General features: G+C 40.3%; 1 protein-coding gene across 1 annotated transcript; it reads left to right on the forward strand.

Annotated features, from left to right (window-relative positions):
• The first annotated feature begins 12110 nt into the window (after positions 1-12110).
• On the forward strand, positions 12111-18154 carry slc4a1b (solute carrier family 4 member 1b (Diego blood group)). Its single transcript, XM_076092851.1, has 16 exons — positions 12111-12267; positions 12730-12865; positions 13299-13371; positions 13885-13927; positions 14019-14203; positions 14568-14778; positions 14887-15090; positions 15171-15319; positions 15500-15694; positions 15830-16078; positions 16188-16277; positions 16785-16951; positions 17049-17290; positions 17393-17562; positions 17812-17985; positions 18074-18154. Exons 1-16 carry the CDS (start codon positions 12111-12113, stop codon positions 18152-18154), a joined length of 2526 nt encoding a protein of 841 aa, XP_075948966.1.
• The last annotated feature ends 465 nt before the right edge of the window (positions 18155-18619 follow it).

The following is an 18619-nucleotide window of genomic DNA, read 5'->3' on the forward strand; positions in this document are numbered from 1 at the left end:
GCTTCTTTTGAGTTAACTTCTTGGAAACTTCTTGGAAACTATCCAGGAAACTCTTCGCTACCGACTGTGTATCGTTAATCACTCAGTCCAGATGCTGTGGCTGCACGCAGGATCCAGTCAGTGTGAAAAGTCGCTGAGATTGCCCCATTGGATGTTCGGCTCCGGTGCGCTTTTCTCCAACTGGGCTCATATGACGGACGCGCTCAGCAGAAAGGCTACAGGGAAGGAGACATCTCACTCTCCACGCCCACTACACACACACGAACCTGCTCTCTCTTTATTAACAATCATGCACTGGGATGTTCTTGGTGAGTCGGACAAACCAACCACCAATAATGTTGATCACCAAATTAAGTCTTGCGTAAATCTTCTATTTAGCAAGTGCTTCGCAGACTGTATCGTGCCAACTGAATCAAAGTCTCGCTGCCAGACGAAAGATTCAATTAAAATTTCCTCCAACTTTCACATCGTAGAACAACTTCTCCAAAAAAAGGAGATCCAGCAGATTGTTGTCTCTTTCGGGTGACTTTTATTCTCCTTGAAGCCTTGAACTGACCCTGTTTTACTGCCTATCAGTGAATGCACCTGAGAGATCCACACAGGTGCATACACTGATATTTGCAGCAGCAAACTCGTGACTTAATTCAGAGTATGATGTTGTTATCATCTCATCATCCCACAGCCTAATTTAATATACAAAACAAACTTTATTATCCTGCATTTCTTTTTTCTTTAACGTTACACTGAGGGGAATCACAGGATGGCACAGAAACACTGCTGCCTTTATGCATGAAAAGAGGCAAGCTACTGTTGGATTACGCTGACACCTGAGGCCAAATGTTGGCCTTATATAAACCAGGGAACATCACACGTTATACTCTAGTTCAGATCATGACTATACATGCCACCCTGCCGAACGTGTTTATCTAAAAGATTGACAACGTTTGCGAGTTTTACGGTTGATTATGTCACAGTGTGATGTTTGTGCATGGTGGTCACACAATTCATTTCCCTCAAACAAAATTAATTATCTAGTATCACGGAGTTCACTGCGGTGCAGCCCCAACACTTGATATGCTAAAGGTAAAGTAGATACGGTGACATACAGCTGTAGGGAAATCTGTGTGAGCCAATCGCGGGCTCAGTAAATGTGCTTATAATAAAGTTTGCAATGTCAGACATGCTACACACAGGTTTGACATTTAGGTTGAGGCCTCATTTTAAATTCCCCACAAAGAAAATGTCAATATTATGATATAATTACTTTACAATTATTACAATTGTTTCATGATGATTAGGTGAAAATCTGTTACAAAATGTAACTCCCAGTTTAACTCCAGGTTTTAACATTAAAGAAGGACGTTTCTGTATCATCTTGATGAGACAGTGATTTATATAGACCAAGGACTGAGGGCAGTGGGGGACATGGGGGCAGCGGGTGAGGAGGAGAGAGGAAGCTGGGTTGCTACAAGCAGATAGATAATTCATGAGAGAGGGAAACAGACAGACATAAAGAAATCAAATCAGTTTCAGAGTCACTTATGTGGGACAAAATAGATTAATCTCAATTTCAGTGTGCCCCCTGTAATTTACAATTTGGGACGTAATGTAATTTTGAAAGAGAATCACTGTTTATTCCATCTGACATCACTCTTTGAAAATGTTGATGCTGGGATGACATGAAGACTAAACTTACAATAACAGTACACTGAATAAGAAAGCTAAAAAACAAGCACTTCAACAGGTATACAGACAGGTCTCTTCTGGCTATGAAATAAGTGTTATGATAGGAGACACAAATGGTTACATGAGTTTATTTGGTTTGAGAATATTTTTTTTCTGTACAGTTTAATCCAGTTAAACAACTTTCTGGGAATTTATCAAATCTAAGAAAGAAATCAAAGCTAACTACAAATAGAAGGAGTTAAAACGTGCTTCTATATCTCGATGAAACCTTTTCATGATCGATTTTGAGTGAGTAATGATTAATGGCCCTTCCCCTCTAGATGGCTATAACATTACATTTCGTAAAAAAATTAAAAAAAGATAAGTATTATAAGAATTTATAGGGAACTGAAACAGTCAGACAAGCATTGTTTTTGGAAGAAAGCTTTTGTGCATTCACCAGTCTGTGTTTACTGGAGGAACAAAAAAGAGCATCCATACGTCTTTATGTAAATCTGCATGTGAAAACAACACTGTATCCATTTTGTCCCATAGCCACATAGACAAAGGTCTGGACTCACTCTCATTCAGTCACACAGATGTGCATACACACACACACACACACATACACACACGCACTCTCACACACACACACAGACTGCCCATCTGTCGACAGGGAGTGGACAGAGGATGGGTGGTCCAGGAGACATTCACTGTCCCATCTCATGTTCCGAGAAAAGGATTCTGTTCCTGGTGACCGGTCCTGCGGAAAAAAGTCTGTTAGTTAGCGTATGTCTACATCCATCTCAGTCTTGGAAAGCTTCCCATGCTTGTTTACGTTTCTATTTTCTGATTTCATCTTCCATGCACACGCAAGTATCCATCTTCGACATGTGAAAATTGTTTTTCTTTTTACCAACACCGACCACCTGTCACTTATACAGCAGCAGCAACCACAGAGGAGCACAAACAGCACTGGAGATATGATCCACCAGAGCAAGCTTTTCTTCTAATGCACCGTATTAGAAGGAGAGGCATCATATGACGAGCCAAGGAAGCCCTTAGATTACTCTGAGAGCACTCACACCAATAACTGGCATGAGAGTGATATCATGTTGTGTTCAGAGAGTACTGCAGTGCCGGCGGTGCATTCCTGTTATGTCGTGTATTTGGTAAACAACTTCAAGTTCAACAAACCAGCATCATTATGTGCAATAAAGGTTTGGGCTGGTGAGTCGGTGCAGATATCCTTTATTTCGTTGTGTGCCTGTTGAGGGGATAAAAGAGTTATGTTCATGTTGTGCCAGAGTGACAGATGGCAACGCACCCCTCTTCTTCCCGTGGGACTCCCTCATCTGCGTTTTATTGATCTGATCTGTCTATCCTCTTTTTCTATCTCTTTACTGTACACCCTCCCCTTCCTGTTTGCTAGCTGCCACATCTCACACATCTTGTTTGATTTAAAATTTGAATCTAATACATTTCTTTATCCACATGGTTGTTTCATTGTTTTATCTAATCACATGCAACGTTTAACCTTTTCTCGCACACATAACTGGGTCGACAAATGCAACCCGATCTTACACCCAACTCTTCAAATACAGACACTTGGTCAGTGCCCTTCAGTGCACAGCACTTTCAGCTAACTCCAAAGTAAACCCACCCGCGTCATTATTAGACGCTCAGAGCAACTGATGTAGTATTAAGAGCAATATAGTCCACACCAGCGCAGGTGGGATTGGAGATGGATGGATCAAACACAGACTCAATACGTAATATACAGTCAAGGCAATAGGCTGTACACACTTTGCACACACCACTAAAGCTTATATCGTTAACAATAAGGCCGCTCACACAAACAAATATGTGTTTCTACTACAGGTAAAGATGCTCTGAAGCTTCTTCTCGGAACGTTGTTATTTCTAAATTTTACTATTACCATGAGCCTTGGTCACTTCCCTCCAAAACTCTCAATGAATGGAGGAATGAATGAGTCTCCTCTGTTGAAGAGATTGTGACCTTTCAACTGTGACCTGACTTGAACCCAGAGAGAAGGCGAGTCCCACTGTGTCAGTGTCATGTTTAAGGCGTGTGTGCCCACATTGATGTTCTATATACAGTCGCGTCTGCAATTCCATCCAGCATGATATCCAGGCATTTGTCTAAAACATGTTTGCGTGCCCTCACTGGATCAATAGAAACAAATATTGATTTCAACGTTTTTTGTTTTTTTCTCTGTTGCTGAAGAGAGCCAACATGAAGGGGACTTTTTCTGGGGGCCGAACAGGCCTTTGTATTGATCAAATTTGGGCAGACGCAGTTCGGTTTGACACACGCCGGGGTAAAAATGAGCCGCAGGCTGTTGACTGTCAATGCAGCCCATTATGCACTCAGAGACACACAAATGTAGCCGATATGAAGCAAGCACATGCACTCACAATCACAATCGTAACCTTCACCCACAGGAATCACAGAGGTACAGGATGCTTTGTGTTGTACTGTATCAGTGTGAAAGCTGACCCAGTGGATCTGTTGGGTAGATTCAAATATAATATGTTGTATAACATTCCTGCCAACTGCAATAAGACTTTATAATAAATCACCTCTGGCCAAATCATCCACAAGACTATAACACTGCTACACTGTTGTTTGTTTGCTATGGTTAATCTTTGCACTGCTGGTTAGTTTAGTTTAGTTAATAATACCATACTATTTCATTGTATATACTGTGCATTGTTATACTTTATACTTAATATTTTTATTTTTTACTGTTACTTTAATTGCTTAGGTATATTTTTTGCTGCTGTAACAAACTAATTTCCCCTTGAGGGATGAATACAGTATCTCTCTCTCTCTCTCTCTCTATATATATATATATATATATATATATACATTTTGGCTCATGATTTGATCACTTACAAAAAAAAGAGGCCATGACACTGACTCTGAAAATGTTATGGTAACAAATTGAACCATTGAACAAAGTATACATTTTAAATTATCATTTTTCAAAATAAAAGTGTCTCCTCTACTAAGGGAACCTGGTGAGGTTGCTGTTTGGTTATGGCTGCTTACATCATCCGCTACTCTGCAGCCAGAGACACAAGTATTTTGTGCCTATTGGCCATCAACCTGACATTTACATATATACATATTGTCGAAAACATAGACTTGAAGCCTAAATAAATGCTTTAAGTCGCCGTTACAAACCGGGAGATGGAGCTGAGATGCGGGCCTGTACAAAGCCGGTGGAGACAAATGCATATATTAAAATGAGAGTATATCCGCTATGTGAGAAGTTTTGGTCAATTGTGTCTGCACTCTACTCAGTGCACTTCTTTAGTATTCTCAGGTTTAACTATTAGAAACAAGCCTTGGGTGATGAAATCCAAAATATATGGTGCAGTAAATATATATTCTGACTTCAAATGCTGCTGCTGGTCACTTCTGTTTCTAGGGTAGACTCGCCTCAATAATGGTTTAGGGATGATGCTGGAGTTTGTGTCCAGGTGGTTCAGTTGAAAAGCTGTTGCGTATTCACAGAAGTAAAACTTAAACAAACACCAAAATACTATTATATCCTCACATCTTTCAAAGATGAGTTATCATGATGTATCTCCCTGGTAATAGTTAACACAGGTTTTAAAAATGTCCTTTTTAGAATATTAGTTTTATGTGATCAATAACATGCAGCCTGGGGAAAAAAAACTGCTAGTTGTATATGAAACTAAAGCATCAATGTCTTGCTTAAAGATTTCAGTTTTCATGCACACTGACGATGATGATGCTGCCATGACTAAAACAATGCTGCCCCCTGCTGAGCAGAAGACGCTCATCCTGTGAGAGATCACAGTCGTTCAGAGATGACACTCAATGTGAAAGGACACATCAGATTTGACTAATAATCAGAAATTCTGGTGTTTGAGGGGTTGTTCTGTAATTTGTCATTAATGGTTCATAAACACTCTATCCATCCATCCATCCATCAGTAGGTTTCTCTCCTCCCTTGATCACCTGACTTCTCTTGTCATCAGCCTCCTGCCTGCACAGCTGCTGCTCTTCAGCAGAGGACAATTTTCCAGATGCTCTTTGTCCGATCCTTGCCTGCCTTCTACCTGTGTCCTCCTCTGACTACCTGTTGCGGATGTCCTGCCTTCCTGCCTTCCTGCCTGCTGGTTCTTGGAGCTGTTGTTGCCTGATCCTGCCCACCTGCCCGTGAGGATCCGTAAGCTGATCCTCACCCAGTACACTTCCTTTGAACCCTTTCTGTTGTGTGTCCAGTTCATGTGATGTCTGCTGCCAACTACTAAATGATTGGTGAAAATATGAGAAAGACTCACACATTCAAGCGGGTTAGGCCGGCTCTCTATCTTGTATTTTTCTGTCAGGATCGAGATAGTTGATCTGCAGATGGCACCACAAGTGGACCCCACTGATACTCTCTGACCTCTTTACATTGTAGTACGATGTCTTTAGTAGAAACAACACTTGTGGTGTTATTCAGTGCATGTATAGAGTACAACATTGTGAGACATCTCTATGTTATCCTCACTGGCAAACAGTAGTTGTATACCTTTTTTTTTTTAAATTTACATTTCATGATGTATTATTAAGAAAATCAAAACAAGTAACTATTATGTATTATTTAAACTTACTGTCAGACAACAGCAAATTATATTTTGTTTCTATAATGGTGAACTTGTAAGTATTTTACCATAAAATTGAAACGCATGAAGTACAATTATAGCATTTGCTTTACTGGTTTTATCATTTTAGAGAAAAATGAATTCAGGTGTAGCCTGATCGCCAGCTGCAGTGATTGCTGCTTTGTTCTGCTCATTTTGGCTTGCTGCCATAAATTCAGTAGATTAGGACTCCCCACTGTAGTGTAGTCAGTTTATCCTCAAAATAACCCTGCAAGTCTTAAAATCAGCACCATGCACACACATCAACTCTGTTATAGCTCCTCTGGCTCAAAACCTCAGGGTCAAATCTCTTTAATTGTTAAATCATTATATATTTTATTCTAATTTATTAGCAGTATTATTGCCAAATTCAATTATTTAGATACTTGCACTTCAAACTGAAAAAACGGCTTCCAAATTATATTAATCACATGGACTTGATTCACTCTTACTGAGAGAGTGTTTGTAACATGCTGCTAAAAGTTTAATTGTTTGACAGTACTGGTTAACTGACCACTTTTGTCTTCTCGAAAAAATTCACGAGTAACCCCAAATGTAGGACACGTTAAAAGCTCCATTGTCATTGTATGTTTAAGCTTGGTGGCTTTTTTTAACGATAGGTTTCACAATTGAGCGACAGCATCAACCTGTGGCTCCTGGCTGGTGTGGTCAGGGAGGGATCGTCTCCATTAGGATAGCCTCCCTAGGATAGATGTGGATGGCTGGTAGCGTCACCGTGCCCCCCTGCGCAGCTTTTATTTTGCTCCTGTCAGAGTGAGGGAGGGCTGGCCGGCTGGGTTACTGGTGTTGGAGCCTCTGAGTGTTGGCCCCTATAAAACAGGGTCTGGGTCAGTTTATACTAACTCCTGAACCTGCTGACCGCTTATTGCTGAGTCATATTAACTTTTGACAAGGTATACTTTAGGGTGTAAGCAGGCAGACCGTTAAGGCAAAAAAACACCAGTCATGACTTTGAGTTTTGAGTGTGTCATGTCACATATTGATATGAAAATTTGGGAAAATTTGGGTTATCCTGTGTCCTGTGATCACAACCTACGAACTGAAGACTGAACAAAATGATCTATTCTGACATAATACTGTTTATAGAACTAATGTTGCATCACAAATGATACGTTTCTGCTGGTGTCCTCTATTTACAGTTTTTACAGTACTTGACTAAACACTTCCGTGGACTTAGACTGCTGCATTTGTTGAATTACCTATGGCCATGAGGTCAGCTTTAGTTATTTAAAAATAATACAGTTTTTCTCATTTGCTTTGGCTCAATTCTTGAATAACAATTCAAAACATTTCAAATCTCTGAACACAGATTTGTATTTCTCCTTCATTTAAGCAAATCGCACGTACAATTTTCTGTAGTTTGTACAATAACGACTTGCACGTGGCTTGCAGCTCAGTGAAATTGTCTCTTTACGACTTCTAAACATTCTTTTTTTTGTTCAAGCCATCAAATGCAAAATGACCCATTTAATCATCAATATCTGTCAGAAATATATGTATATTTCACTGATAATCTATGACATTCATTTGTTGTTTTTTAGCACAGGTTTTTTTTTCGTTGCAGGATTTATTTATTCTTTTGTCATAAATTAAATTTTGTGGCAAAGTGTCAGTTCACTGTATATGACTTTACATGAAAGATTAAAGTGGGATTTGTTGTTTACAGTACATGTAACACATTGCTATACAAAGACATTTACTGGCTACATACAAATGTGTATTATGCTTTTTTTCTGTGTACTACAATATTGTACAGTATTGACTTTTCTTAGTAAACTTTTACCTACTGTTGAAATCAGAATCTAAAAAGCTTACTATGATATAAGCTGGACAAAACTAACATTATTGTACAGTACAGTCAGAATCAACAGAAAAGTAGAACAAACCAGAGATTTGTATATAAGAAATATTTCCACCATTGATGATGAAAAAACAACTAAACATTTTGACCAGTTTGACCCACACCATGACAAAACAACTTGTTGACTTATACTTTTAGTTACAGTAAGTGACATTTTGAAATAGGACTTCACGTATAATTGAGTAATTTTATATTGCAGTATTGCTACTTTTACCAAAGTAAACGTTCTGAATACTCATTTCATAAACTCATTCAAGGCTTTTGTTAAATGTGTGGTGACTTTCAAGATGCACAGACTAAGCAACATACATTGTAGCTTGTTTACACAGGTGCTCTTTGATATCTGCTGCCACATTTCTTTCGTCGGTTTCGATCAGATATCGATAAGAATGCACATGGAATTATGTGTGCTATAAATGTATGCATGTGTGAATGCAAACATACAGCATTTGTGTGTGTGTGATAATCTCAGGTAAAATCTCTAACAGATGCAACCCACAGTGCATCGCTGGATGAATGGAACATCCAAAATGTCACCAAAGGATGAAAAATTTGGTTACAATACGGTTAAATGTGTTGTTTTTTTCACTTTAACAGAGCAAAAATGAACCTGAGTGTGCCTTTTACATCTCTTTAAGTCATTTTAGTTTTTTTGCCAGCAAGTTCAGTGTCATACTTCAATGTAGAGGTGACTAATAGTGTCCGTTTCAAAAACTGTCTTGATCTCAGTTCCAGTCGACAGATGAACAGATACAAGATGTTGACCATCTTCATCCAAAGGTTGTCTCTCCACCCCGGTGGTGTTGAAGGTGAGTGTGCATGCCCGGCACTCTAATCTAAATCTTTGTTGTCCTCACAAATAAGATAAGATGCTGGTTGGATAATGACACAGTGCGACTGGTTTTTTGCACACACCAAGTCGCTGTATTTACTATCAATATTATGGGTGAGACTAAAACATATCTCTGTTAGATGTGTGGGTTAGAGAGAATTCGAATGTCCATATCAGTGTGTGTGTGTGTGTGTGTGTGTGTGTGTATGTGTGTTCAAGTCCCTCCAATTATCAGGCAGCGTGCACCCGCACATACACACAGAAGCAGCTTTAAAGAGGAGGTGTTTATAAAGTCATGCTTTTTTGCCATTCTGGGGTCAGTCTCTTGTCACTGCTGAGTGCCTGCAGGAGGTAAGCGTCACCTTTTCTGCTACAGTTATGAATTGTATTTGTGTAATAAAACAAGTAAAGCTGTCTTGTAAGCATGATAGATATGGAAACTTCTTGTTAAATTACACACTTACTGTTACTGTCTTATGGCCAGTGCTGCAGTGGGATCATTTTCAAAGATTAATGAGGTCTGTTTTGTCTTTCTCAAAATATGCCTGTACTACAAAGCTTTGCAAACATTTTTCAAGAAAGTAAGGCCCAGAAGGCATTGGATCTTGCAAATTTGATGAATTAATAATGTGGGATAATTGAGGAGGGAGCATCATCACAAAATGTCGAGCAATAATACTGAGGCTCTAAATAATTAAACATTAAACCTGAGAGGCAAAACATCTTTGCATGTGCAGTTATGTTTTCTTGAAGAATGAAAACGAAGGATTATCTTCCAAAGTATAAGTTAACGATAACGAAAATATAAATTTCTTTGCACATTGGACACACACTGTTTCTTGAAACATCTATAAATATGTATTTTTCTGCACTTGTGTGTACACACTGTACTTTCACCTACTCATGTAACTTAAAGTATATTCATTGTACATGTAACAACGTGCACATTTGTACTTGCTGATTCACATATGCACACACGTGCACACACACACACACACACACACACACACACACACACACACACACACACACAGTAGACAGCATCCAATGGGTCTAATCTAATTCTTCCACCCCTTTGCTCAGCTGTGTTTTGGAAATAAATCATTCTGTTGTCTCAGACAACTTAAGCTCTCCGGTCCCATCTGAGATGAATGGACACATAAGACTGAAGTCAACCGCCAACAGCAACCTGAATCTATATTTCTTTATGTCTTCATTTATTAATGTCTTTACTGCAAATTTAAACACGTATTCACTTCATTCATTCACTTCATTCATTACTACTGTCATGCAAAACTTTAGTGCTTTTAGTGTAACTTTAAGTTAAGATGAACTACATTATTTTTGGATTGCCAAAATCCACCCAAACACACACATTTCATTCAAACTTTAAAATGTGTATGAAAGTGAATTCAAAGATCTGGAGAATGTATTCTCTGTTAATATTATTTATTGTGCTATTGGACCAAAACAAAGTCTTAATGTTCATTAACTGTGTCCATTGGGTCTGTTCCAGCTTCGTGGAGCACCAAAGCCAACCCCAGTGCAGAGTGTCAGGTAAGGGGCAGACACACACACGCAGTAACACTGCATGCCAACCGCAGGCACACGATGTGTATTGATAGTCCAAACATGTACAAGGCGAGCCGCCATTCATGTCTGCACCGGAGACAGAACATGGAGTCGCTGATTGTTGAGGCTGGACAGTGTTTACCCTACAGACACACGCAAGTGTCACCAACTTTCCACATTAGCCTGATCCATATCCACACTAGCGCTGCCAAAAGGATTATAGAAATAACAGTAATTCATGTGACACCCAAAATATCATCAGTGTGTATGTAATGTAGTGAAGCATGAACTTGGTATTATCTGATCCTGCTCTGAAGGGAGCGTATCTCTCTTAGGGCCCATGAGGCATGCAAAATGATATCTCTGTGGCTCTCTGTACCCACAAGTATAACCTTTAGCTGAAGGCAACAAGCTCAGAAGTATTCAGTAAGGTTTGTTCAATGTGTTCTGTGAAATGTAGGAAATCATAAAGTGATGTACAAATAGAGGGGTGAATTTTCTTTGCTAATCACTCTTGGTAAGAGATTAAACTAAACAGCTGAAATGAAAATGAAAATATTAACATCACATACACAGAAACAGGTAAGCCATCATCTAGAACTCCTAAGCTTTTCCTGTTTTTACCAGTTTTTTACAGTTTATTTCATTGATATTCTGTCTCATTGTTTTAGCACATTTGACTCTTTTTCTGTGATTTTGCTTTCTTGTTTTTACTGTAAAGCACCTTGTAATTGAGTTTAGAAAAGTGCTATTGTTTATGGGTTGTTTTAGTATCATTATCATCACAAATAGCATTTTACATATCTTATTCATAAGGCATCATCTGCATTACAGCTATTGATACATCTGAGTAGTAGTAGAAATTATTGTCGCCTTATTTATAGACAGATGCTATGTTTGCTCACATTTGTACATTGAAACAATTGAAAATGACTACAACTTCAAAGTCCCTCTTAATGTTTCTCTGGGTAGTGGCTCTTTGTTGAGCTGCAGTAGAGGGATATTAAGACAAAGATTGAAAGAATTTGGTGCTAAAAAATAATGCAACTTGGTAAGACAGGAGGAACAATCACAGCAACCAAAAAACCCTCTCAATGGCATTTGGATGTTGCTTTAAGTCAGACTTGAAATAATATCAACCATCCTTTAACCTAAAAGTAACTTACATGTACTTGATATAACAGCCATTTCCCATTTTCAGGTTAGACAGAGACAAAATATTCACTCACAGTGAAACACCCTGACAGGTAGGAAGTGGCCAGTGAAGCCACAGTTGTTCACCACATGCTCAGACTGTAATTACGGGAGGTTCAACTTTAATTCATCCACCTGCCCTGTACAGATTTTCACTCTCTGTCTCACAGACACAAGCATGTTTTGTGCTTGTGTCTGACATTCATGTTCTTATCAGCCAGTGTTTACTTCTGTCTATCGCTGGGCCTTCCTTCAGAGGTACGTGCAGCTGAAGCAGCTAATGAAGGACCCAAAGCAGCAGAGCTACTGGCAGGAGACGGGCCGATGGGCGGGCTACGAGGAGAGCTTCGACCCTCAGGCCGGGGTGTGGGCGTCCTCGAGCATCTCCTACCTCACCTTCAAGAGCCTCATCCAGCTCCGACGCGCCATGAACACAGGTCAGAGGAAAATCAATGAAAACATGAGGAGTTTGAAACTAAAAACCAATCTGTCAATATACAACTATTGCCAGTGGTAGAAGCACACACAAGTACTGTACTTAAGTGAAATTTTAGACACTTTACTTGTGTAAGTACTAAAGCTGAACGGTGGAGTAAAAAAAGAAGAAAAAATAAGCTTTTATTTCTTTGAATCTCAGTGTAATGTCGTTCTACACACATTACAGAACTTTTTTAGTATCCTTGTTGTCTTACTAACCATAAAAAAAGAACTTGCCTGCTTCCTGCATTTTCTCTGACGGTTTGTTTCACCATTGAAGACCCAAAACGTAACCCTTAAAATGGCACCGGCATTCCCAGCGCTTCTTCTCATTTTATCTGAACCTCGCCTCAAACCACAACCACACCGCCCTCCTCTGTATGTTCAACTCTGAATATTTTCCAATGTGTTCCTTTGTCAAGGTGTGACAATTTTTGACTGTGAAGAGCGGACACTGTCCGGCATCGCAGAGAAGATGGTCACTGAGATGGTTAACAAGAAAGAGATCAGACCTGGGGACCGGGAGGGAGTGCTGAAATCTCTGCTTCAAAACCGCAGGTATCCTTCCAAGACATCACCCAACAATGACTCAAACATAAGTGACCTACATTTATGATGCTGTTACCCAAAGCTGAAAGTTAAACACAACACGTAACTACTGTGGAGATCACACCTGTAATTATGAAACACTGTCTCTGACCATCAAACCATCGCTTTAGCCTTTATTCAAGGTGACCAATGTGTACTGTAGTTACCTCATGCTTATAAAGGGTCCATTCTCTTACTGTTGTTCAATAAGCAAAGTAATCTAAAGGAAAACTAAACCAAAGACCACAAGGCTTAGATGCCAAATCCCCTATTTTGTTGAATGATTGCTTTGTAAATAAATGCGCACACTCCTCACTCCTGTACTTGGGACTACCAGAGAATACTTTAATCGTCTTCAGTCTTCAACCAATGACCAATGACACTTGCCTTTTTTTCCCTGCAGCCAATCAGATGACCCGGAGAGCCAAGCCCTGACTGAAGGGGTGGACCTGCAGAAGTTTTCAGTCAAGGACAGAGTAAGTTCTTCTACTGATGAGATCATCTATGTAATGGTGATAACAGGATTTGATATCATAACAACGGTGAGATGATGGCAGTGAACTTAAAAGTGAAAGGGATTTCTGGTGTCAGACCATTTAGAAAGTCCGTTCAGGAGTAAAGCTTGTGGAGATTTCTGTTTCTTTTAGATGCATTTCGATTTTTTTGTTCTGATAAACATTTATTTTTTGGATAAATTTATCTTTTTAATGTCTGCACATAATGTTTTATTTATCTTATTCAATTTCAACACTCTTGATATGTTCAGGAAGTATTTTCACACAGCTGTAATGCTCAGATTGTAATTTCCTTCTGGGAAAGAAGTGCAAAAATACAATTTCACATAATTGATAGATCATCTAAACCAGCTGTTGTCATTTTTAAGAAGCACAGATTTTCAAGGCAAGTTACACAGGCATGATATAGTGATAATGATGTGGATGGGAAATAAACATTAACCCACTAGGTCTGCTCACTCTGTGTTCGTTTAGAGGGATGCATCTGACCACGTTGAGGCCTCCATGGTGCTCGTAGGTAAGCCAGTGTTTGCATTGTTTTCATTTAGGATCTGGAGTACGGTATGTGTGTTTGTTGCTGCTAAAGCATTTCTATCTGTTTGAACCAGGAGGCTTGGACTTTCTAGAAAGGCCTACAGTCGTGTTTGTGCGTCTGAAGGAAGCCGTGGAGCTCGACTCTGCCTTGGAGGCCCCGGTGCCTGTACGCTTCGTCTTTGCTCTGGTTGGCCCCAGCAAGACTGACATGGACTACCGCGAGACCGGCCGTGCTATGGCAGCACTGATGGCTGACAAAGTGAGTTAACTGACACTTTCTCTCTGCAGATCTAAAACGTGTGAGCAGTGACACAATAACAGAATACATGATGACTCCGGGTAAATTCAGGGTAGTCTAACTAGCTCAACTAGTTCAACTAGCTGAACAAGTCAAAGTCCTGATTTTAGTCAACATAAGGTAAGCCACAAGTGAGTCTCTGACTGTACAGGATTTATTGTTGCAAAACACTCCAAACAATGAAAACTGTGCAGACAAAAGAAATGTTTAGAACGTGGACTGCAACTCTGCACCAAAGTTATTGATTGTATGAAACGGGTAAACGCAAACTCCCTGATCCTGCAATGGGCCGGTCTTAATGTCTCCTCTGCTATCTCCATCCCAGATGTTCAATCAGGTAGCGTTTCGGGCAAAGAGCGCCCGTGAGCTGACGGATGCCGTGGCCAACTTCATGGACTGCAGCATCGTCATCCCGCCCACAGAGATCCAGAATGAAGAGATGCTCAGCTCCATTATCAACTTTCAGAAGAAACTACTGCAGGACAGGTTCCAGTCCTCTGAGCCCACCATCCGCCCGGACTCCAAACCTCGAAGGGGTGAGTGCTGTTAACACACACTCAAAACTACAGTATAGAGTGGTAGTAGTATGAAGCCTTGGTGTTATACAACACACATAAACAAAATGGAAATTGTTTCCCCCCTAGTTTCCATCTCTTCTGGTGCCTCATCTGAAGACCCCCTGTCCCGTACTGGTCGCCCATTTGGTGGGATGATGCGAGACATAAAGAGGCGCTACCAGTACTACAAGAGTGACATCACAGATGCTCTTAACACCCAGGTCCTTGCTGCCATCATTTTCATCTACTTCGCCGCTCTGTCTCCCGCCATCACCTTCGGAGGACTGCTGGGTATGTGTGCATATTTGTTGAGCCGTGGTGTTGCTGTTGCATGCTATGATAATACTTTGCCCTCATCTTTGCCACTACAGCTGATAAGGTGGACAACATGATGGGCGTTTCAGAGCTCCTCATCTCCACCAGCATTCAGGGGATCATCTTCTGTTTCATCGCTGCTCAGCCCGTCCTGGTCATCGGTTTCTCTGGTCCTCTGTTAGTATTTGAGGAGGCCTTCTTCGCTGTAAGTTATAGCACTGATTCATTGAGGTGAACTGTCTCTTCTCATCTATATGATGCCACTGAAGTTCATTCTTATGACAGATTTTTAATATATTCTACATTTCTGAATACCACAACCCATTATTTCTTGAATTCATTTGCTTGGTCAGAGTTCAACTTATCCCCAGTTTCCTTCATTCAGTTCTGCAAGTCCCAGGACATTGAGTATATTGTGGCCAGAGTGTGGGTCGGAGTGTGGCTGGTCATCATTGTGGCGATCGTTGTGGCCTTTGAGGGCAGCTTCCTGGTGCGTTTCATCTCCCGCTTCACCCAGGAAATCTTCTCCATCCTCATTTCTCTCATCTTCATTTATGAAACCTTTGCCAAGCTAGGGAGGGTAAACCATCTTCATCCATTTCACACATTTCATCTGTCCAAATGAAATCTGACACATTTCACTTCTGTGAACAGAGTGCTGTCTCTCAAGGCCAGATTATAATCTTTCTACATCTACTCTCTGACCTCTCTTTAGACCTTTATGGCTCATCCGCTGATTCTGAATTACGATCATGTGAATGCAACTCTAGAAAATCCCTGGCATCCAAAAGTGGAAGAGGTGGTCATGTATGACAACAATACCGGCAACACGTCTGTTATTGTCAGCACCATTAAGCATTCTTACCCCAACACAGCCCTGCTCTCCATGTGCCTCATGTTAGGCTGCTTCTTCATTGCTTTCTTTCTGCGCCAGTTCAAGAACGGCACTTTTCTTCCTGGAAAGGTGAGTTGTGTCCACAGGCCATTACCAGCTTGTTTCTGTTTATTTCTGTCATCGGCTGTTTAATTAAATTCTTAAATCTTTAAAAGTTGATCTGATCTGTGCTTATCAGGTCAGACGTTTGCTTGGTGACTTTGGTGTGCCCATTGCCATTTTTCTCATGATTGTCGTGGACTACACCATTGATGATACCTACACTCAGGTAGGCCCATATAAACAGGTTTTGCTTGCTGTAACAATTCCTCCTGTTTATACTACTGGCCATTAAAAGTTGCCTTCCTAATGTGCTTTCAGTGTAAGTCATGCGGGACAACGTCCACAGTCCTCTTTCTGTGCAAAGACACATTCAAAAGTTTATCTGAAGCTAATATTTATATCCAAATTAATCAAATCAAGTGAATATCGGACAAAATTACAGTATTTTTGGTAAATACATTTTTTTTTCTTTAGTTACTGTCCGTCCACTGCAGCCCAACCAGAAAACAGGGCATTTTAGTCTATCAACATTGTAACTGTGGAAGATATTGACTTGATTTGATTAACTCAGACTGCTTAGGCCTCATATTATCTCAAGCTACACTGGATTTCCCCCCCATCACGTCCTTTGATAATGGCCAGTATGCACATATGCGCAATATTGTTTTAAGACAGAGAAAAATTGTGAATCCATCCTTTAACACGTGTTAAAAACTGGTGGCTTCCTTTACAGAAACTAGTGGTTCCCAAAGGTCTGATGGTGTCCAATCCATCCACAAGAGGCTGGCTCATCAACCCCTTCGGAGAGCACAAGGCGTTCCCCGTGTGGGTGATGTTCGCATGCTGTGTGCCGGCCCTGCTCGTCTTCATTCTGATCTTTCTGGAGTCTCAGATCACAACGTGAGTCATTACATCTCAACAACAATGTCACTCACTGAAGTATCAACCTCAGAATGTTTTAAACCAAACTTGATTACTATGTTACATCTGTCAACAGTCTGATTGTGAGTAAGCCTGAGAGGAAGATGGTCAAAGGCTCAGGGTTCCACTTTGACTTGCTGGTTTTAGTCGGCATGGGAGGTCTCAGTGCAATATTTGGTGTGCCGTGGCTCAGTGCTGCCACGGTGCGATCTGTTACCCACGCCAATGCTCTCACTGTCATGGGCAAAGGACCAAAACCTATAATTGAGAAGGTGATGGAGCAGAGGGTCAGTGGCATTCTGGTGGCGTTGCTGATTGGTAGGTGCTGTCTAATCATCCATGTATCTTTTCTAAGAATATACAGGTCTGTCATTTAAACACTGTACACTTTGCTTTATCTGAATGTCATTTTGTGTCAAGGTCTGTCAATTCTGATGGAGCCGATCCTAAAGTTGATTCCCATATCGGCCTTGTTTGGGATCTTTCTCTACATGGGAGTTACGTCACTCAATGGCATCCAGATGTGGGATCGTATGCTGCTTCTGCTCATCCCTAAAAAATACCACCCTAATGAACCCTACGCCACCAGAGTAAGAGTCCCATGACTGCATAATAACTAAAGTGCATGGACTGTTGCACTTCAGATTAAGCACACCATATACTGTATACCAGCATTTGTGTTCAGAGTAATGTGCTTGAGAATAACAGCATTCATATGAACTCATATCATTTGATGGTACATGTGTTGGCCACCATTAGAGCCTCTAAATCACATCACAAGGCAAAAAGCATGTGCAATCATGTCCATCTGATTAATATTTTTGACATATTGGCTACAGGTGAGCACAGGACGAATGCACTTGTTCACGGCCATCCAGATAGTGTGCCTTGCAGTTTTGTGGATTGTTAAATCCAGTCCAGTATCCCTCGCACTTCCCTTCATACTCATCCTCACCATTCCTCTACGCATGTTTATGACTGGGCGTTTCTTCACTGAACTGGAAATGAAATGTGTAAGTGGATACCGCCTGTCATTTGAATAAATCAATGGAGATTGAAGCAGTATTAAGCATCCATTTTTCTGTGTCGTTTGTGTTTTAGTTGGATGCTGAAGACGCCAAGGTGACATTCGAGGAGGAGCCGGGGCAGGATGTATACTGTGAATCTCAGATGCCATTGTAGATGTCTTCCATGACAGCTATCATGCCAGAAATACTTTTATTTTCACAAATAGATATATAATATATATGGCTCAAATGAATGTTTCATCCACCTATAAGCACAATCATGTTTTGAGTTGTTTCATGAAAAATTACTTCATAGTGTCGAAATGGATGAAGATTAATATTAATAATGGTCTTGGTCAAATATTCCTGAAGAGTTTTCAACAGTCACTCAGGTAAAAAAGCTGGAAATATTCATATAAATTGACATTTTTTTACAAAGAAAGAAAGACATGAACATTTTAAAGAGGCACTCGTACACAAAAAATATCACTCATGTTTGCACTCAAATAATGGACGGATTGGATGCTCGATGGAAAATATTGTAGCGTTATTGTAGCCAAAGATTTTAGTTTTTCAAAGCAATCGCACATTGAATGTAATGTTGTTACACGTGCCACTTTAGTTATTGTTGTACTCGCTT

This window comes from Anarhichas minor, unplaced genomic scaffold (genome assembly GCF_050575085.1).
Source record: "Anarhichas minor isolate MPS153535 unplaced genomic scaffold, ASM5057508v1 ptg000017l, whole genome shotgun sequence".
NCBI lineage: Eukaryota > Metazoa > Chordata > Actinopteri > Perciformes > Anarhichadidae > Anarhichas > Anarhichas minor.